The 22,572-nt window shown below is 44.4% G+C and overlaps 1 protein-coding gene across 1 annotated transcript in view; it reads left to right on the top strand.

The window, feature by feature from the left end:
- The window catches only part of dock4b (dedicator of cytokinesis 4b), a 207,150-nt gene that overhangs the window by 123,217 nt on the left and 61,361 nt on the right, over positions 1–22,572 (top strand). The window contains exons 21-32 of the mRNA XM_083757446.1: positions 2,031–2,112; positions 3,960–4,130; positions 6,911–7,103; positions 10,244–10,380; positions 11,737–11,871; positions 12,880–12,978; positions 16,988–17,082; positions 18,571–18,646; positions 20,873–20,973; positions 21,094–21,152; positions 21,645–21,793; positions 22,219–22,304. Of these exons, the coding sequence (XP_083613572.1) occupies positions 2,031–2,112; positions 3,960–4,130; positions 6,911–7,103; positions 10,244–10,380; positions 11,737–11,871; positions 12,880–12,978; positions 16,988–17,082; positions 18,571–18,646; positions 20,873–20,973; positions 21,094–21,152; positions 21,645–21,793; positions 22,219–22,304 (1,383 nt within the window). The remainder of the gene's footprint in view (positions 1–2,030; positions 2,113–3,959; positions 4,131–6,910; positions 7,104–10,243; positions 10,381–11,736; positions 11,872–12,879; positions 12,979–16,987; positions 17,083–18,570; positions 18,647–20,872; positions 20,974–21,093; positions 21,153–21,644; positions 21,794–22,218; positions 22,305–22,572) is intronic.

Below are 22,572 nucleotides of genomic sequence, written 5' to 3'. Positions count from 1 at the left end.
ATTCCTCAGACACAGCTGACACACAGGCGCACGGTTGCCAAATCCATCTCCCTTCACCTCCGATCTACCTGTGATTTCCTCCCTCCGAGCTCTAAAATGGTGGCACTGCATCCGCTCCGATCATGTTTAATTAAAACAAAAACTCTACTGTTGAGAGACGGAGAGAGAGAGAGAGACTCTTCCAAAACGTGACACTTTAATTCCAAACGACATGGACAGCGTTTGAGGGTATCTGGATACCTGGAATTATTTAGGGGATGCCTTCTAAAGTAAACAACCAAAAGGATTTATCAGGGGATGCCTCCTAAAGTAACAAAACATTTCCTTTACCAGGGGCTGCCTCTTAAATGCATTTGTCTCCTAAAATACCCAACCGAAATGATGTATTAGGGGATGCCTCCAAAAGTAAACAACCAACATGTTGTAATAGGGGATGCCTCCTAAAGGAATGCCTCCTAATGATACCCAACTACAATTATTTAGAAGGGGATGCCTAAAGTAGACTGACTAATTATCAACCTGTGGCCCATTGTTGTGTTAGGTTGGGGATACGGGCAAATATTTGTTCTTTTCTTGAGTTGCACAGTCTATTCTTGGGCTTTAATGGTGGACAGGGATCTCAGCAATCTCATGTCCTCCCATGGCTAGGCTCCAACCTAGCCCTGTAGCCCACAGATGCATGTACGATGAAAAGGGCCAATTCTGCATACTTGTGTTAGCCAATTAGGATGGAAAATGAAATATCGGACAGATCCGGCTTGAACACTTGACTATAGATACTGTGTAACGATTTGCAGGATTTTTGGACAGAATCTGGACTTGAACTTGTTTTACAAGTCGGCCTCCTGGTGGCGCTATAAAAGGCTGTTGTGGAAAATTTGGGGCAGAGGTTCATCGTTGGCATCCAATTTGACCGGTTAACGGTGCCTGAGATTACCTGGTAACAGACGGATGGACACACTCACACACACACACACACACACACACACACACACGGACCGAGTGCAAAACATACTCTCTCCCTGGTGGAGACGTGTCTTTTACCTATACTGGATCTCTTGTCCACTCTAGTCCCTTCCTAACATTTTAGTCTAGTTTTTATTTGTTGACGAAATTTTAAATATATTCAGTCTTAGTCATCATAGCTTAGTTTTCATTTAGTTTCCATTTAGTTTTCGTCAGTGAAAAAATGTTGTCGTCGTATTAGTCGAAATCAACACTGTCTTTGTCATGAGTGAAAGCGACTCCTTCGGAGGGCATGTCTGAGCTCAGTGGTGTCTGGGCTCAGTGGTGTCTGAGCTCAGTGGTGTCTGAGCTCAGTGGTGTCTGAGCTCAGTGGTGTCTGAGCTCAGTGGTGTCTGAGCTCAGTGGTGTCTGAGCTCAGTGGTGTCTGAGCTCAGTGGTGTCTTAGCTCAGTGGTGTCTTAGCTCAGTGGTGTCTGAGCTCAGTGGTGTCTGAGCTCAGTGGTGTCTGAGCTCAGTGGTGTCTGAGCTCAGTGGTGTCTGAGCTCAGTGGTGTCTGAGCTCAGTGGTGTCTGAGCTCAGTGGTGTCTGAGCTCAGTGGTGTCTGAGCTCAGTGGTGTCTGAGCTCAGTGGTGTCTGAGCTCAGTGGTGTCTGAGCTCAGTGGTGTCTGAGCTCAGTGGTGTCTGAGCTCAGTGGTGTCTGAGCTCAGTGGTGTCTGAGCTCAGTGGTGTGCACAAGCCCGTGTATGTGTGTTTCATCTACAGTGTGTAACATGCACTTACAGATCTAAGTAAGTAGGTCGGAGAGGTTTTGCTCTGACAGTTTTTCAATATGACGAAGATCCCGACGGATCGATTCGCGGTCCAAGTGAAGTGTCTTAGGTACAGCCAGTGAGATTGCTGAGACATTATAGACTGTATTGGAAAAAGACAGATCCTCATTCCTATATGTGTGTGTGTGTGTGTGTGTGTGTGTGTGTGTGTGTGTGTGTGTGTGTGTGTGTGTGTGTGTGTGTGTGTGTGTGTGCGTGTGCGTGTGTGCGTGCGTGTTTGTTGTGTTTCCCCCAGGGACCTGATCAAAGTGTTGAAGTGGTACGTGGATCGCATCATTGACGCAGACCACCAGGATCACATCCAGCAAGTCCTCAAGGTGAGGAGGTCCACATTAATGTCCCCCGCACGCACGCACGCACGCACACACGCACGCATGCACGCTCTCTCTCTCTCTCTCTCTCTCTCTCTCTCTCTCGTTCTATCTGTCTCTCTCTCTCTCTGTGTTACTTTACCGCCACCAAGCTTGGAAATGTGGTATTTTCCCCTTTTTTCTCTTTAGTTTAAAATAAAATGGGGACAACAGGGTTCAGGGTGTTATGTGGTATAATATCCATTTAGGCATGTGTTTACACCTCTACAAGCCATCAATCTGGTTAATGTTTGAAATGATTAATGATGCACAAAGCCCCCCCCCCCCTCCCACCTTTCCGGTATTTTCTGTTCACTCTGAATAAAGACTAAGATGTGCAATAAATATAACATCATTGCTGTCGGGAGGAAACCTCATAACTCCATTTTTGAGGTTTTAGATTTTCTTTGGCATAAATCAGTGCTATTGAACACCCTCGAAAATATTGAACCAATGGAAAGTAGTAAAAAGTGCTTTGGACAACTCCATTGGACCCTCAAAATGTCTGCTAAAGCAACTAACTCCACCACATCTCCCCCTCTCATGGAAGTAATTGACAATATCTAAAGTTACAACACCAACTGTGATGAGGCTGTATTGCTTTGTTTTAAAAAATATGAGGTTTTCTTTATTTCCTGAAAAACGTATACTTTTTCATTTCCTGAAAAATGAACAGCTTTCCTCCCGACAGCAGATATATATATATAGGATTCATAAGCACGCTGCGTAGAAAATGTTCATCATATTTCCCCCTGGCACCCTGACACAGGCACACACACAACATGCACACGCCGGCACGCACACATGCACGCACGCCAGAGCGGTGCCGATATCTCCCTATTACATTACTCTGCAGCGCAGGACATTTTAATAAATGGAAGCGCCTTGCCTGCGGTGTCGTGAATCTCTATGTTGCCTTAAGTTATTCTAATGACTCATGTTCGACGATGGCATCAGAGAGACGCGCGGCAGCCATCATGTTGCTGCTCCTCATTCATCGCTCACACAACGGAAAATAATGTTCCGTCTGCCAGCAGGAACACTGATGAATAAGTAATGTGTAGTGTAAAAGTTGTTTAGTCATTTTCTTTCCTTCCCTGCTGTGTTGTGTGGAAAACCATACATCTTTCTGACTAAACTACCCTGGTACCGTATATGTACAATATCATTCATTCTACACCTGTTGTTTAGATCAGTTGTATCCCAAAGTGGGGTCCGGGGACCACTAGGGGTCCTTGAGAGAGTTCCAGGGGGTCCCCAGCAAAATGATAGTTAGGACCCAAATGGACCCTTATGGGTTTGATTTTACAATATACATTAGGGTCCCAGAGATAGAAATGCCATTAAATGAGGGACCGTAGCCTATTTCAGGTCAAACCCAGGGGGGGGGCATGAAATGAAAATGGTTGAAAATCACTGCTAGAGCCGTAAGAAATTCTTCTCTTATGGAGGTCTTTGGCATATATTTTCAAATGGGGGTCCGTAGGCTAATGAGTATCATTTTGCCAGTCCTTGACATGAAAAAGTTTGGGAACCCCTGGTTTAGATTGCATCAGCAAACAGTGCAACAACCCTGTTCAGTGTCACATTCTACCCTCATTTATAATTTAAAGCTATAATCTGTACGTCTATTCCCACCTCCTTCTGGCTCTGTGCATAACTGTAGTTCCGTGTTTCCTTAAATGAGCCATGCCTATTTCCTGTTCTTAGTTTATGTTCCCACAGCCTCGTCGGACGGGGCTCGGCAGCAGATTTTACCTATACTTATAGCGTGAGCTTGTAGATCAGCTATTTTGTGTCGTCTTGTCTTCCAGGCCAGCGAGTACATCTTCAAGTACATCATCCAGTCCCGGCGGCTCTTCTCATTGGCCACTGGAGGGCAGAACGAGGACGAGTTTCGCGTCTGCATCCATGAACTCTTCATGTCCATCCGGTTCTTTCTGTCCCAAGACAACAAAGGGACCAGTCCCGTCACTCAGACACAGGTGCGTGTGAACGTGTGCGTGTGCATGTGTGTGTGTGTGTGTGTGTGTGTTTGTGTGTACCGTTGTGCATGCACCTGTGCACTAACAAACATTTGTAAAACACCCATATATAGGACAGAAGAGAACAGCGATAATATATTGACATGCAAATGCAATACCATCATTCTCTCCGTCAAGGAGGGGACAATTAAAAAGCATTGGTAGATCTGTTATTTTCTCTATTAATGATATACATGTATACTGTAGCTTGCAGAGTTACTTCAGTCAGATGTACTCGAGGAGTTTCATGCTGTTCTCAAGGGCGCATACATATACTCAAGGGGTTAATATGCTGCATTACTATGTGGGTGTATTCAGTGTGTGCACGACCCACATGTCATTTGCTGATGAGTAAGTAAGTAAGTAAAGTTTATTTATAGAGCACCTTTCACAGACAATTACAGTCACAAAGTGCTTTAACAACAATAAAATGAAAACAAGTCAATAGTCAATAAAACAAGTTAAGAACTAAATCATTAATAAAGTAAGACAAAATAGAAAATAGAAAAAAGTAGAGTAAAATAAAGCAATCAACATTTAACCAGGCCGGCTATGGAAAGGAAAGGCCTGTTTAAAAAGGTGAGTTTTTAACAGTCCTTTGAAAATGTCCACAGAGTCCACAGTTCTTAGGTGGAGTGGAAGCTCATTCCATAGCCTAGGGGCAAAACCTGCAAAGGCTCGATTGCCTTTGGTTTTCCGCTTTGTCTGAGGAACAACCAGCAAAGCCTGTGATGTGGATCTCAGTGACCTGCTGGGCACATACGGCTGGATCAGGTCAGAGAGATAAGGAGGTGCCTGGCCATGGAGGGCTCGGTGTGTAATGACTAGAGTCTTAAAATGTATTCTGTAATTAACTGGGAGCCAGTGTAGGGAGGCAAGGACGGGTGTTATATGACAGGATCTCCTGGACCTGGTCAGCAACCTAGCAGCTGTATTCTGAACCAGTTGTAGGCGACCTAATGCGGTTTTAGACAGACAGGTAAACAGAGAATTACAGTAATCAAGACGTGATGACACAAACGCATGAATAATAGTTTCTAACTCCGGGTGTGAAACAACTGATCTTAGTTTGGCAATGTTACGAAGGTGAAAAAAGCAGGTGCGCGATACAGAATTTACGTGTTTGTCCAAAAGCATGGACTGATCTAAAATGATGCCAAGGATGAGGCAGTCAGCTGACCAACTGGGCGGTGGTATTTAACAACCAGGAACCATTATGCAGAAGGAAGGCAGGGAGAAGCAAGCAGTCTAGTGAGGTTTGCCCCACCGCCACCCCAGCACCACCGGTGAGCTCTGTTATCCCTGTTCCCCATGGGGGTTTGTTATTCTATAACTATCTCCCTGCTCTTAATGTTTAATGATGGTGTTTAATTGTGCTGAGCAGGGAGAAAAAATTAGCAGAGCCGAACACAACACCAAGATAAAATATTATATGCACACTTATAATGCTATAATAAATATTGGTTAAATCTATTCGTGAGTTATCTGACTGAATTTATGTTTTCTGAAAAAGCAAGTACTCCAGTACTTTAACTCTAGTACAAATTTGATGGAACAACTTTCACTTGTTGTTGAATTATTGACCAGGAGCATCTATACTTTGCCTCTAGTACTGCGGTTGAGTACTTTATCCATCACTGCTGCCGAGTGGCTAAACTGCAACTTACTGCACTATGCATAGTGTTAGTGTCCTCATTAAAGCTGTTCCGCCTGCATGCCACACAATGTCCTGCTTCCAGATGGACCCTGTTTTAATTTGGTCACAACCGGTGGTAAACGGTGTGTAATTGGATCCCATGCTATACTGGAGGGTTCTGGAGTGGCACAGAGGCCCAGTGCCAGGTGTCTGGGTCTTTTTCTTACCCACATAAGCCCTGTTATACCGTGTCATACAATGAGCACTAGTGGAAATAGATCTATAAGCTCAGAACGCGTCACATTGTGACATATTGTACATCGGCTAGTTTTGAAAGAATAGAAAATAAAGACATTTATTTGACATTGTAATAGATTTGTAATGATTATTTAGGAAATATTTGCCAAAATAGATACATTTGGATATGTATCTATTGGATAATCAAACCTATCAGACGGTCTACATTTCCCAAAAGGAAAAGGAAATTAATCAGTCTGACCAGAAGCAGTAATGAAACATATTCCCCACCAGTGATACAAATTAATTAATGCCCAGAAGGGGCGATTATCAGAAGCAGAACACCGCCTCTTCCTGCCAGCAATTCTCACTCTGCTCATATTCAACAAGAGCAAAGCAAGCCGGCCTAAAACGCCCACCATAACTCCAATTATACGGCAACAACAGCTGCACGTGGGCGTGCATGAGCGAGGGAATTGTGTCCGGTTGTGTGTGTGTTTACAGACGACTCGCGTGGTTCTCCCATGTGTGTCTGTCCGCTATATTATACCTCTTGTGTCGCAAATCTTTGAATATATATTCTTTCAGAGCGAATGTTTTAAACTCAAATCTTTGCTTCTGGGGGGGTCCCTGGAAAAACATATTTTCAGATGGGGGGCCTGCGGCCAATTACAGATAATTCTGGGGCCGAATACATATAATTTTGGTGGTCCTCGACATAAAATAGTTTGAAAACCACTGATAGAAACATATTATGTTTTTCAGAAAACTGTCATGCTTTAGAAGACATTTTGTAGATGGACGTAAATTACAGTACGTTCCTGGTGATTCGTATTGTGTTGTTGTACCATTAACTCCACTCCATTAGGCGGTGTTCCTGCGGACCTTCCCGGCCATCTATGGCGAGCTGTTGAAGATCTTCACGGTGCGCGAGGTGGCCGGCTTTGTGCGTGAGACGCTAGGCAGCCTGCCCGCCACGGCCCACGCAGAGTGCCCCCTGGAGGCCGTCAAGCTGCAGTGCATCGTCAAGACAGTGGAGAGTCAGCTGTACATCAACCCCGGTATGTACAGTGGTTTCCCAGACCAGGCGCGCGCTACACATTCAGTGACGGGAACCCATTTTGGTGTTTTAAGCATTATGTTGTACTTTAGCTATTGAGAAATAGCAGATCCGGAGGGCACGGTGGCACAGTTGGTATAGTGCTGTCGCCTCACAGCTAGAAGGTCCTGGGTTCGATTCCCGCTGGTGACGCTGTGGGCGCTGGGGGCGTGTTCCCTTCTCCGTGTCATCAGTGCCCATACCCGAGGCGGGGTTGGCGAAAGGGCCTTTCTGTGTGGAGTTTGCATGTTCTCCCCGTGTCTCCTAGGGTAGGTACCCTCACAAAAAACATGCAGTAATCCTGGTCTCTAAACTGCTTCCCCTGGCCAGCCGGGGCGGCGGGGCGCCTGATGGAGGGGAACTGGTTGGAATGACGTGTTCCACCCACGCACTACGTCCAAGGTGTAAAGGAGCAACTTGGACACTCATGTATGAAGGAAGCATGAGTTGAAGTCCGTTGCTCTCCCCATGTCCCCCATAAATGGGGACTAGGTTGGCTGAGGATGTGTAGAGCCCAGGATCACATTAGATAATTGACACAGGGGTGAAAAATGGGTTACAAAATAGTGGGATAAAATGTTTGTTAATGTTATTTTAACTTTACTTTACTTATAATGTGCTTGGCATGCGCGCAGTGCATAAAGAACAGAATGTAGATACACGCATGCACGCACGCACAGTCGCGCACACACACGCACACGCACACACACACGGTAGTAATGCTGAATAAACCGTTTTAAACTCCCTGATTCATGCGTGCTCAAACAAAATGCTGACTTTGATCAATGCTTCACACAGTTGTCATACTGCACACGCGCCCCAGCCATTTGTCTGCGTTATATAGGTCCCTCTGGCTAAAAACTCCACACAGCAGGCGACTACACAGCAACGCCGGGGATAATTGTCACACACGCATACACACACACCTACGCGTTGCTGAATCCTTGATTAAGATGATAGGTTATACAATTATAGTAGAAACGTTTTATTTGCGATGAATGGCGAATATAACGTGGACACGTTTAAATTGCCTCGGACACAATTAAAGCTGTGTTATTTAAACAGATGCTAGGTTCATTGTTTACATGGATACCATATAGTTTACATTGACATAATGTTTTTCGATAGTACTACAGTATATTGGATTACTACAATGACCATAATGCTTTGCTGCACTCATCCCACCTTGTGGAGAGGGAGATAGGGCTGTCTTAGGGTCTGAGCACACTTTAGATTCCATGCGCGGACAGAAGAAGCTGTGTTTTGCGTAATTTCCGTTTTTTTAGACAGCTGGTGGATGAAAATGAAGCTCCACCCACGCGACAGGTTGCCGCGTCAGAAACCCGGAGATGACGCAAAACACAGCTTCCTTTGGCATGGAAGTTCAAGTGTGAGAAGGCTGTTACTAGTTAGGATAGTTAGGAATAGGAACCAAATGGACACTGATGTGGCTGACATTTTTTTAACACCACAAATCTTGTACAGGGGTCCTACAAAATCTTTTCAGATGGGGGTCCGTGGCCAAATACACATTAACTTAGCGGTCCTTGACATGACATTTTTGATGAATTGAACAATGTGGACCCTGTTGTAAACAAGTGTAATGCTTAATTGGGTCGTCCACTCACAGTTAACAGTCTTTGTATTGAGTTTGTGCTTGAAATGTACTGTAAATTCTGCAAACTGTTAATAAATATTTCAATCAATCAATCAATGAGAAGGTTTGACAACCAAATAATCTCAACATCATCGTCTCAGTCTGTCAACAACAACTTGTAGACAACTAAGGCTTTAATTTTCACTAAGAGGTCACCTATAAAGGGACAATACTACACGGCAACATTGTGAGAACAAATTCCACTGTGAGAAAGTGTGTGACAAAATAGTAGGACTGTGACTTTGATCCACTGAAACCTCTCATTCTCGCCATGAGGCTGTCAGTGGAGAGTTTTGGCGCCATCTGCTGACTAGAACCTCTACTATATTCATACTCTACTCTGCATTGTGCTCTAGTCCCAGTTTTCTGAAGGCGGCATACCTATTTCCTGTTCATTTCCCCATAGCTTTGTTTCATTGGCTCAGAAGCTGAGTTTGAACTGGAAACACACGACACCTTCCAATGTGTTTCCAGTTCAAATTGGCTGCTGAGCCATTGAAGCTATGGGAAAATGAATGGGAACACAAAACATATGTACGTATGTATGCCCAGTGGTGTAATGGTGATTTTTCTTCCGGTACCACGGAACGTCACGCGCACACGCACGCACGCGCCTACATGTGCGTGCGTGTGCACAGAGAAGCTGATAGCCTATATTGTATGTATGAGAGTTTTTACAAAAGTAGACTTAAAATACTCAGACAAACTTCTTTACTGCACAGTAGCGAAACTAAAACGTTTGCTTTGGACCAATCTGTTCTTTGATGGTGGAGGAGGCATTCTTGTTGTGTGCAGAACAAACAGCAGCAGTACTGCTGCACAGTAGCCTATACTGGAGCCATACTGCTGTGTAAGTGTTGCTTACTGGCTTACCGTGTATGAGAAGTTAAGTGCGCTCAGGTAAACAGTTAAAGCTGTTGTTATGCAAAGTAGTAGCTACTTGAATTGGACAGGATACTTGACATGGTGTGAAACTGTTAAAATAGGGAGGGGTGGGGGGGGGGGGTTACCGCCAGTAAACCTAGACAACTCAGCACTGGGTACTTGGTGCGTCTTGGAAGGTCTCGTGACCCGAGGTTAGGTGCGTCTTCTCTTGAATCTAGGGGGACGCGTTGCACGTGCACCGTCCTGTTCCGTACCTGCGCGTCACAATCGTTTTGGTATGACACCACTGTGTATGCCGCCATCCGAAAACTGGGACTATACAGTTATTCTCATACACGTTGTGCGTTTGCGCTCGTCTACAGTATATGACGCACCGACGTGGCACACTTGACACATAGCGTCGATTTCTTTATCAAAAGATGCACATGAATACACCTGCATACTTTCAATACATAATGTTCATGTAATTGTTGTGTGTGTGCGGCGTGCGTGCGTGTGTGTGCGCGCGCGTGTGTGTGTGTGTGCTCGTGTGTGTGTGTGTGTGTGTATGCGTGGTGCAGAGTCGCGCTGTGTCCTGCTGCCTGTCGTCCTGCGTCTCCTGCATGCCCACATGCAGGAGCAGAGGGATCTGGTGACGTGTGCGCGCATCCTCACCAGCATGCTGTCACTCATCCAGAAGGAGGAAAGCACCACGGGGGTGAGTGCAGTACATGCCATGGGGTTTAATAAGATATACATAGACCAGTGCTTCTCAAGGTCCTTTGACAGCAGGAATTGCCTGTCATAATTTGTCCCCCCAGTATTATACATTTTGTATTCATACTTAGGACCCCAAATCACACCTTGGAAAGCATGAGTGTCTATTTCAAACAAAGTGTTTTTTGACTGGGGGGGTTATATTTTGACAGCCTGTCATAATTTGACCCTCCAGTATTAGGATGTATTAGGATGTTGATTGATATTCATTCATCAGCCAACACTCCCCACTGACAGGTAGTAACCCCCCCCCAGAGAGGACGTACTGTATAGGGCCTTAGTCCTACTCCTCCTCCCAGCCAGTCTGTATTACAAACAAGAAAAGGAAATAATACACACAGTATAACCCCTTTTGGTTATACTTTAGCTATTTTTGAAGAATCTTACAAATGTGGCGCAAATCTTTTAATAATATATTCTTTCAGAGCGAACGTTTTTAACTTGAATCTTTGCTTCTGGGTGGGGTCCCTGGAACAACATATTTTCAGATGGGGGAAATAGTTTGAGAACCACTGACATAGAAACATCACACTTTTCCCTAATCATTATAATTTTTTCTCCAAAATATAGTGAGCTTGCTATTTTTGAATAGCCAATACTCTAAAATGATGATACACAGACGCTTAATTTGCTTTACGTCCACCACTGCTGGGATGAGGAAGTAGGAGTTTCTGAATCGCTGGTTACTTAGCAACTGCAGTGAAGCAGGGCTGTGGCAGGTGTGCCTGCTCCCTGCTGCTTATAGGACCTTTTTTTTAATTAAAACCTGTGCTGCTTCCAAGACCTTTTAATTAAAACCTGTAAAGATTAAGCACTGCATGGGCTGGTTGGGTGGAGTGTTGTTGATCTTTAAAGCCACACATACAATCATTAGCATTAGAGTGGATCTGTGATCATAGTCTACGCTGGTCTGTTTGAAAATCCAATACGAGAATGGTCAAATGAATAATTCAAAAAATGAGCACACACACACACACACGCACACACGCACGCACGCACGCACGGAGGCACACACACACACACACACACACTTTACCTCAGATGCATTCTCTCGCTTGCACTGTCTAGGCTAGAAGACCTGCAGACACAAAGAAGAACAGAGATTACTTATGTATTACAATCGGATATTTGATTAGTATAATTAATATAACTAACTCTCACCGTAGCGGTAATTCACTGAATTGTAAAATGTAAAGCCTGTGTGTGTGTGTGTGTGTGTGTGTGTGTGTGTGTGTGTGTGTGTGTGTGTGTGTGTGTGTGTGTGTGTGTGTGTGTGTGTGTGTGTGCGCGCGTGCAGGAGGCGGTGGTGTCGGAGGAGGTGGAGCTGATCGTGGACAGTCTACTGGGGGTTCTGCTGAGAACCATCCTGGAGATCACCAACAGACCCCAGCCCACAGGGGGCGCACTCCGCTTGCAGTTTCAGGATGTCACCGTATGTTGCTTCTGTGTTCGTTTTCAGCATAGAGTCATAAAGGATTGGGCGGCCCCTGCTTATTCATTTCAGTGGAAGTTGCTCAGTGGCGTTTTGAAGCACCCGGAAGAACGGTCTACTTTTTACTTTTTCTACTTTTTTTTTAATGATTCGGACAACCAGAATTTGGTGTCCAAAATGACAAAGTGCTCAATGTTAAACCCATTCTGGGCGGGAACCCCTTTTGGTGTTTTCAGCGTTATGTTATACTTTAGCTATTGAAAAATAGCACATCTACAAGCTCGTAGCACGAGCTTGTAGATCTGCTATTTTTGAAAAATCATAAAAATGTGGTTCAAATCTTTGAATATATATTCTTTCAGAGCGAACGTTTTTAACTCCTATCTTTGCTTCTGGGGGTGCCCGGAACAACATATTTTCAGATGGGGGTCGGCGGCCAAATACATCTAATTCTGGGGGTCCTTGACATGAAAACCTTTAGGATTTAGAAGATTTTTTTTTAAATTTCAGTCAGGTCTAAATACCCCAGCTGCGCGGCCGGGTTTCCTCGTGTTAAATGCTGGGGTCCGCCTGCAGTTCTAGCTTCGACCACTATACGTCTTTCGGCTTCGACGCTGCGCCATCCTTTCTGGGGGACTTGGTTTTCAGAAAAGACAAACTAAAAAGAAGGGAGGGAGGGGGTGGAGGGATGGAGAGTAAGGAGAATCAAGCCACAAATGAAAATGTGTCAAGGAGAAATCAATGACACGAGAACGTTTGAGAACCCACAAGTCTTAGTTACTTTGGAGAGTATACTTTCCAAATCAATACCCATATAGTGTAATAGTTCTCTACATTCAATAATACCGGTCCGTCTCGTCTTCTTGCTGATTGCTGTATTGGTGAGCCAACAATAATATTATCCTCATCAACATGATAGCGATGAGGACTGCAGTGATGAAAATGATGAAAGTCATTCTCCTTTTTGTTTTTGTGCATGCGTGTGTGTGTGTGTGTGTTGCGTTGCAGGGGGAGTTTGTAGCGTGCCTGCTGGCTCTGCTCCGTCAGATGAGTGACAAACACTACCAAAAGCTGCTTCAGAAATTCACCAACAAAGATGACCTGAGGGTAAGAACATGCACCTGTGTGTATGTGCGTGCGTGCATGTTGCAGTATGTTAGCAACACAATGCGTTGTGAACTTGTGAGGTTGTTATTGTCAATACTTTTATTTTTTTAAGGATTTGATTTCAAATGTTTGCAAACTTTGTGCTTGGCCCCCTAATCAAAAATGTAATTGATTAAATGAGGCATGTTAACACGCACACTCACCTCGTTTTCGAAGGGGGTCCTTATCACAAATATACACAAAGAGTACAATAGACAGAGCATTACAACAAATACATCCATGCCTACATGAACAAGGACAACTTAACAAAAAACAAAGGCCACTCCCACCCGATACCGGATCACCCACAAAATAACAGACTTCACGCATTAATATACCCGTGTAAAGCCTGCTCATGTGTATATCACTCTTCTTTCCAATATTGTTATCCCCTGCTGGGCCCCCTCTGACCCCCCCCCCCCCCCCCCTACTTTGGAAACCTGTAAACTAACAGTGGCCGCCCCATCCCTTCAAAGTGAAACCTCATCCTGAATATAGTCGCCGTCAGGTGGAAACCCCCAAATCTGTTACTTTTCAGGAAATCTGAAGAAAAAAAAATGAAATAGTGAACATTGCAGATCCACAAGCTTCTAAAGCGATGCATCGCAAAGCGTTTGGGCTTGTAGATCGGCTATTTGCACTACTTTTGCTTGACACTCTTGTCCTTAAGTGATGGAAAAACAACAAAAACACATAAAAAGTATACAGAAAGATACAAGGTTTCTGCCCAACAGCAACGATATAGCCTGTGCATCTCTTCATTACTGTTCTGGAGTGATTCATTTTCTCACCTCCTCTCCATTTCTCGTCGGTCTCCATCTCTCTCTCTCTCTCTCTCTCTCTCTCTCTCTCTCTCTCTCTCTCCCCCCATTACCATCCAGCTCGCCCACTCACATCAGCAACCATAAGAGAAGTGAATGAGTCACCCACTGCAGTGGCGGAAACTCGTGCTGCACACCTGCATTGTGATAGATAGCCATGGCGTGCAAATACTGTATTTCTCTCTCTCTCGCTCTATCTCTCTCTCTCTCTCTCTCTCTCTCTCTCTCTCCCTAATGGACTCAGTCATCCCCAGACGTTCACAATGGGTGGGCTCACCCACATCGCTGCCTGTGACGTGGGTTTCGAGGGAGAAGTTTTGTTAAAACTTCCACTGCAGTCAGAGATAGATGGAGAGACAGAGGCATTCGTACTTGTTGGTTTGCATGGTTTGGTCAAAAAAAGTATTCTGGAGGGTTTGGTGCTCAAAAAACATCAGCTGCTATCTGAAATAGCAGAAGATGCCCGAGGAGCTCCACTCCTACTGATAAAGTTAAAAGAAAATAAGATGTTCTGGGTCAGTCACACACGACCTTCATTAGATATGTTCATCAGACAAAGGTCATTTTCTCCCGAAAGGTCCCGTTTTAACTTTTTGATTTAGCCCTATATACTTAGCTATACAACGAATAGCGAAAAATAGACAATCAGCTCCCTACATACTGCTCTAGCCTGTAGATCTGTTCATGTTTATACTATATATATATATATATGTATATATTTTTTTAATTGCCATTTTTTTGTTTTAACACCTCTCTCTCTCACTGAGAGAGAAAGATATTGTGAGAGAACCCAATCACTGAGTTCACGCCACAGGGGAAGGATATTGCTATTCTGAGAATACATTATTGTCAGACTGTGTCGAACGATAATGATTATCGCCGTGACACAGCGAGGGTGTTTTATGTAAGATAGAGGAGACCGCCGTAATCATGCAGCGTTAGTTTGATCCAAACTACTTATCTGGTTGAGATGGATAGCTCTGCAGGGAGGAAGGACACACACTGAGGGCCTGTTTCACCACTTCTCACCAGTGGTGAAAAGTTACTATTAAAGTACATTTACTTAAGTACTGTACTTAAGTACAATTTTGAGGTATTTATATATAAACAACTACACTTTAGAAACATGCTCCAAAAAATGCAACCTGCAACTTCCAATATTAACAACTTTCCAGGAAAACAAGTCCAAAGTCACTTTGGGCTGTCTGTGCCAATCACAATTTTCTTTGTGTGCACATGAATACATTGTTAAAATGTGCGCGTGCGTGTGTGTGTGTGTGACTGCTGCTTTGAAACGGATTAAAGACTCAGATGTGTTGTGTTGAGGTGACTACAAAAGCCTTGTCATTTACAGCAGTGTCCTAAGGGATTAGACACAGCAGAGCAGATGGGTAAATTCACAGCGCAGTGAAACAAGACAGCAGGCAAAGTGCTTGCTCTCCATTTTACTGAGCAAATATCAACTTTAAGCACACACCAATCTCTCAAACTGACCTCGAAAAACCTTCCGTTGATGATAACACATAAGGAAAGGATGTCGTTTGAAAATCGACAAGCTTTGAGCTTGCAGATCTGCTACTTTAGATTATTTTGTGTGACACCCTATGTATGATTAACTATATTGGTCATTTGTGTCTAAGAGACGTTCTAAAGCAGGGGTGTCCAAAGTGCGGCCCGCGGGCCAAATGCAGCCCTGGGCCGAAATTTTCTACGGCCCACAGCTTCATACCTGAATTGTATTATGAACGGCCCACCCAAAAGTATGGGACATTTTTCATTGAAGTTTTTCCCAGAGTTTCATTTGTCTGTGTTCCTTGTAATTTATTTTCAATTTTTTTTTTTTTTTTTTTACCTTGGGTTACATTTCGTAATATGACATATGGCTGAAAAAACGGCCAAGTTACACTTGTTGTTCACAGCACACACACCTGACAAAATACCATTGATATTAAATATTGATATCATCATCATTGATTGATCATCCATTTGAACATAATATTGATGATGATAGTTAAATTGAATCGTTTAAATGCGATGCATATGTATGTGACTTTGTTATAGTCCGAAGGTACATTATGTTGTTGGCCCTTGGGTTTTTTAATATTTTCTAATATGGCCCCCTTTGAAAAGTTTGGACACCCCTGTTCTCAAGTAAAACAAAGCAATGCCTCTGTAGTATTCTAGCCTTCTAGAAGTGGTTGTGTGTGTGTGTGTGTGTGTGTGTGTGTGTGTGTGTGTGTGTGTGTGTGTGTGTGTGTGTGTGTGTGTGTGCGTGTGTGCGCGTGTGCGCGTGCGCTTGTGTGTCTGGAGATACAGTAATCTCACAAACGGCTGGATCGATCATCGCCGCATTTTCGTGTGCACACTGCCAATAGGCCACAGACAGAAGCACCTACAATTATTGTTCTTCCACAACTCTTCTTCCACAACTCTTCCACTTTTGTCAAAAAAGGGGGCAAACATATCAAGGAAAAGAAAGTTTGGGAAACATTGGTCTTGAACATGAGACGTGCTGGCTGTGAGCCATTCAGGTCGCAGTCTGGCTGTGAGCCATTCAGGTCGCAGTCTGGCCAATCCCGGACGCCTCACACCATCAAAGAGCGATTAGACAGTTCAAATGCAGTGTGTGTTGCGTGTCTGTCTGCTCGGAACATTGCCAAGCGTTTGTGTTTCATCTCCAATTTCAGTCTTTGCTGCACCACAAAGGCAGCGAGGGACCTATAATGTTGCACCGTGGTGCTGCTGTTGTGCTTAATAATCATGAGCTACTGGATTTGGTTCTGGCTCGAGGCACATCTCTTTCCTCCTCTCTCAATGCTCTCCCCTCTCTCTCTCTCTCTCTCTCTCTCTCTCTCTCTCTCTCTCTCTGGTCACTTAATCCAGGGGTTCCAAAGCTTATTTCATAGCCTCTGGTTGCGGCCTCCCTATTGTGAAGAGATACAAATTGCCAAAAGGCCGTTCTGCAAGCTCACAACGCATCGCTTTGCAACCTGTTGTTTTTTGACGTGTCGTTAAACTGCCATAATACTGAATTGAATTTGAATCGATATGAACATTCTGTGCCTTGAATCAAATAAATAAGCATAAAAGTGAAGGCATTTAATGGCAGCCATTGGTAAGGTTTATCCTATATGTGCATGTGATCCCAGGACTTCCTGCTCCAGATCTTCACGGTGTTCAGGATCCTGATCCGACCAGAGATGTTCCCCAAGGACTGGACCGTCATGCGCCTGGTCACCAACAAGTAAGACCTCTCTGTCACTCACCCCTAGTCACCAACAAGTAAGACCTCTCTGTCACTCACCCCTAGTCACCAACAAGTAAGACCTCTCTGTCACTCACCCCTAGTCACCAACAAGTAAGACCTCTCTGTCACTCACCCCTAGTCACCAACAAGTAAGACCTCTCTGTCACTCACCCCTAGTCACCAACAAGTAAGACCTCTCTGTCACTCACCACTGGTCACCAACAAGTAAGACCTCTCTGTCACTCACCCCTAGTCACCAACAAGTAAGACCTCTCTGTCACTCACCACTAGTCACCAACAAGTAAGACCTCTCTGTCACTCACCCCTAGTCACCAACAAGTAAGACCTCTCTGTCACTCACCCCTGGTCACCAACAAGTAAGACCTCTCTGTCACTCACCCCAAGTCACCAACAAGTAAGACCTCTCTGTCACTCACCACTGGTCACCAACAAGTAAGACCTCTCTGTCACTCACCCCAAGTCACCAACAAGTAAGACCTCTCTGTCACTCACCCCTAGTCACCAACAAGTAAGACCTCTCTGTCACTCACCCCTGGTCACCAACAAGTAAGACCTCTCTGTCACTCACCCCTGGTCACCAACAAGTACTGTACTTGAGTGAAAGTTTGAGGCATTTGCACTTTCCAATTTCCAATACTTTTATTTCTACTCCACTACATCTCAGAGGCAAATATTGTACTTTTAGTCCACTACATTTGTTTGAAAACTTTAGTTTCTAGTTACTTTGATTATTATTGCAAAACATTTGGTCGGCGACGACGCTCTGAATTCAGGAGATATTTGGGAGTGAAATATCTAGCAATATTATCCTGTAGTGGCCCAGGCCGTAGCGTAACGGTCTGGGCACCGGACTGGTGATCCAGTCGCGGTGTGCCGCGGGTTCGACTCCCGGACCCGACACGGCCTTTACCGCATGTCATCCCCCCATCTCTCTCCCGTTTCCTGTCAGCCTACTTTCTATCCCTTAAAAAATCAATAAAGGCGTAAGCCGCAAAAAAATATCTTAAAAAAAAAAAATATTATCCTGTAGTGTGAGCAGCCAAAATATCCAAGCTCATGCCTCCAGGTTTACTCACAGATAACCGGGCCGACCCGATAATCAGTGTTAATATCAGTGTTGATTTTGTCGACTAGAACTATGACGAAAAATGTTCGTCGACTACCTTTTTTTCACGGACGAAAACTAGATGGAAACTAAATTAAAACTAAGCTATGATGACTAAAACTAAGACTAAATATATTGACAATTTAGGAAGGGACTAGTGGACAAGAGATCCAGTATAAATGTCTAAGTAAAATAATTGTACGCTTGGTTGCAAGCTGAAAATCAGCCGTTACGTTGTAAAATCAGCCATTAGACTAACCTGAAAACATTCCAGGTGACTAAAATACTGACTAAAACTAAAATCACAATTTGCTGTCAAAATCAACACTGCGCCATATCTCCCTCTGCCTTTCTTTCAGTGTGATCATCACGACTGTCCTCTACCTTTCTGATGCCCTGAGGAAAAACTTCCTCAACGACAAGTTTGACTACAAGGTAAGGACGAAGGAGTTGTACAGCGAGGTCCATGCACCTTTTAAGTAAAAGGTGTAGTAATTCCACAATGTCCAAATATTTTGTAATGTATTTACTGTACGTGCATGTGCATCATTTCAATGTTGCAGTTGGTAAAGGTGGGTCTGACTTTAAATACTTACAGTAATGTTTCTGGGTAGCTGTAAGTAGGGAAAGCCAGTCTGAAAAGGTGGGTTTTGACTTTTGAGTGTGCTTTTGAACATGTCAAAGGTGGGGGCAGCTCTGATGTGGGCTGGGAGTGAGTTCCACAATGAAGTGGCGGCCACTGCGAAGGCCCTGTCACCCCAGGTTCTCTTGTTGGACTTGTGGGGTTCCAGTAGGTTGGCAGTGCTTGACCTGAGGGCATGGCGTTGTATGAGTTCAGAGATGTAGAGGTGGGCCTGGTTGTTGAGGACTTTGTAGTTGGTGGTGAGTAGTTTGAAGCAAATTCTGAAGCCAGTGTAGTAGTTCACGGAGGACAGGTGTGATGTGGTCCCTGGATCTGGTTCTGGTGAGCAGGCGGGCGGCAGAGTTTTGCACATACTGTAGTTTTTTGAGAAACTTGGTGGTGACGCCGTACAGGAGGCTATTGCAGTAGTCGAGTCTGGATGTGATGAAGGCATGAATGAGTGTCTCAGCGGCAGTGTGTGATAGCATGGGACGAAGGCGGGCGATGTTGCGGAGGTGAAAAAAGGCAGTTTTGGTGATCTGGTTGACATGGGGCAGGAAGGAGAGTGTAGGGTCAAGAATGACACCGAGGTTACGGACTCAGGTGGAGGGGGTGACAGTGGAGCCATCAATAGTGAGGGAGAAATCATGAGAGGAGCGGGTGAGTGAGTCGGGGCCAATGATGAGAATTTCAGACTTATTGCAGTTGAGTTTGCATCCATGTTTTAATGTCAGTCAGGCAGGAGGTGAGGGTGGAGTGGGTGATGGTGGTGATGGTTTTGGAGGGGAGATACAGTTGGGTGTCATCGGCATAACAGTGAAAGCGGAGGCTGTGACTGCAGATTATCTGACCAAGGGGGAGCATGTACCTACGCCGTGGGTGACAGGTGATGTGAGTGATTGGCAGTTGTTAAAATGGTGTCTGTCAGTGAGGTACCTGTATGATTGGAACCAGGAGAGGGCAGTGTCAGTGATTCCAAGGGTGGATTTGAGGCGTGAGATGAGTATGGAGTGATGAATGGTGTCAAAGGCAGCACTGAGGTCAAGGAGGATGAGGATGTTTAGTGAACCGGTATCAGCAGATAACAGGAGGTCGTTTGTGACTCTGAGGAGGGCGGCTTCGGTGCTGTGTTTAGTGCGAAAACCGGATTGAAATTGTTCGTAAAGGTGGTGTGTTTCCAGGTATGTAAAAGTATAAAACAATAAAATTTTACACCCGTCCACCAGTGACATCATCGTTAGGCAGATTTATTTTAAACAAGATATTTAGATTTTTATTATCGATGGCTTCCATTCTTGCATTGCAACTTTTCAGGAAAAGAAAGCGGACAGGTTTCTGAACTGCGCACAGCACAGGGCTATTGCCAAGGTTCTCAGAAGGCACGCACAGCAGCTTGCTCGTTCATCAAGCGAACTGAACATATCTGTTTCTGCCCGAGTGAACACATCCATCCACCCCCCATAACTGCCTTTCACACATGCACTCTAAGTAGCCTTTTGTGTTTAGTAATTATGTTGTACTTAATAGATATTGAGTGCTTACATGTCCCAGAGGACATTCTATTGTTGTTGGTGGTATTTTCATTTTAATAGGAGTGTGCAGTCACATCCCCTTAGTATTTACTTTATTGAGATAAATGGGCAGAAGGATTACGCCTGATTCATAGCAGACCTAATTGAAAATCTGCAAGCTCACAACGTGTCATCTTGTGATACATTGGGAACTGGTAGATCGGCTCTTTTCAGCACGGGTGGCAGAGAAAGCAATCGGTTGAGATTTAATGCTTGCTACGACGTTAATTTTATTCTCAGCTGGAATTGACGGCTGAAAACCAACCCCTCAGTGTGTTAATTTCATTGGTCTTGCTAAATGTTTTAGTTGCCTCAGGTTCTAAGATGAAATATTGTATTGACAGTTTTTGTGAGTTTTTTAATCAATGAATGCGCAAACAGGGGGGAATAACTGACCCTATCAGCAAGGGGGAGACAAGCTTTTGTGCGACGTTTAATAACACTGCAGTATCACTCTGTCACCTGCAGGTGTGGGACTCCTATTTCTACCTGTCTGTAATATTCATCAACCAGCCCTGTCTTCAGCTGGAGTCCTTCTCTCCCTCCAAGAGGAAGAGGACACTGGAAAAGTAAGTGTATGCAAACTCACAGGCATGTACAGTGCATGTATGTACTGTACTGTGCACATAAATGCATGTGCACGTACATGCACGAACACACACATGATCTTGTGTTCTCTTTGTATTCAGGTATGGAGATATGAGGGTGATGATGGGCTGTGAGATCTTCAGCATGTGGCAGAACCTAGGTAGGGATGAAACACCTTTACTTTCTTTCCAATTCTAATCAAATTAAAATGTATATTTGTTAAGCACATTTTAAACCATGGTTGATCAAGATGGAAAGAAATACAATAAAAACAGCACAAATATGCAAGAAAGACAGGTTACAGCATCAGTACACATCAAGACTAATGTTGTTTTTTCAGGAATAATTCATGTTGATTTAACGTGTGGAATGTGTGAGTTGATGTATGTAGGACAGGGGTTTTCAAAGTTTTTCATTTCAAGGCCCCCCAGATTTGCCATGGATTAAGGCCACATGTAGGCTTGGGGACAATTAGGAAAAATAATGTTTTAAACAAATCTTATCTTATGTAATAATTTCAGATGGGAGTCCGTAACCAGATACATATGAATTTGGGGGAGAACCACTATTTTAGAATGATTGCGTCCTTTGGATGCAATGCAGTAGCCTCCGGTTCAGACTCTGACGCCATGAGCCCTTGTTTCCCCTGCAGGTGAACACAAGCTAAACTTCATCCCGGCGATGATCGGTCCATTCCTGGAGGTGACGCTGGTTCCTCAGCCGGATCTGAGGAACGTCATGATCCCCATCTTCCATGACATGATGGACTGGGAACAGAGACGCAGTGGGAACTTCAAACAGGTACACAGCTCACCGGGAGCAGGTAGCTAATCTGAACTAGAGTCACTGGGGTGCACGCAGGGACTATTATCGTCGCTGTCGGGTGGAAACCTTGTATGTCCAAAACCGTCACTTTTCAGGAAATGGAAAAAAGGGAACCACACTATTATGAGAATCATGTTCAATCATTTTCAGAAATATTCCAGAGAAGAGAAAATAGACGATATACAAGCTCACAGCGTGTCGCGATGTGATGCATTGTGAGCATGTAGATCGTCTATTTCCGGCGGTTGGGTGGATGGCGATTTTATATCAAGCAGAGGCATGTATTTCCCTTTCCCATCACCCCCCTCAGCAAGTCAAACCCGGAATAAAGTTTCTGTGCTTCTGATTGCGAGTCCCGACTGTAATCACCTGCTTGTGATGTGTGACTGTGATCCTGTCAGGTGGAGGCCAAGCTTATAGACAAGCTGGACAGCCTGATGTCAGAGGGCAAAGGAGACGAGACGTACAGGGAACTGTTCAACAGCATGTGAGTCCTTGCCACCCACCCAGAGAGATGGATACCAGAGGGGGCGCAGGGGGGGAATGAAAGAGAGATGAAGAGAGTAGAGGCTGGCTGAGATAACGGCTTGGCCGATTGGCAGAGTAAAACAATAAAATAATGATTGATTGATTCTCTCCCCCCAACAAATTAATCCGTTAACCCTGGAGATATCTGATCGATTAATCAGATTGAATGACACAATGAAACAAAAACTAAACTATTTGTTGAATGACAACCATAATAATATACTGCA

The sequence above is a fragment of the Protomyctophum parallelum genome (assembly GCF_964188405.1).
Source record: "Protomyctophum parallelum genome assembly, chromosome: 22".
In the NCBI taxonomy this organism is placed as follows: domain Eukaryota; kingdom Metazoa; phylum Chordata; class Actinopteri; order Myctophiformes; family Myctophidae; genus Protomyctophum; species Protomyctophum parallelum.
The sequence above is the reverse complement of the archived record's forward strand: the minus strand, read 5'-3'. Positions and strand labels throughout refer to the sequence as shown.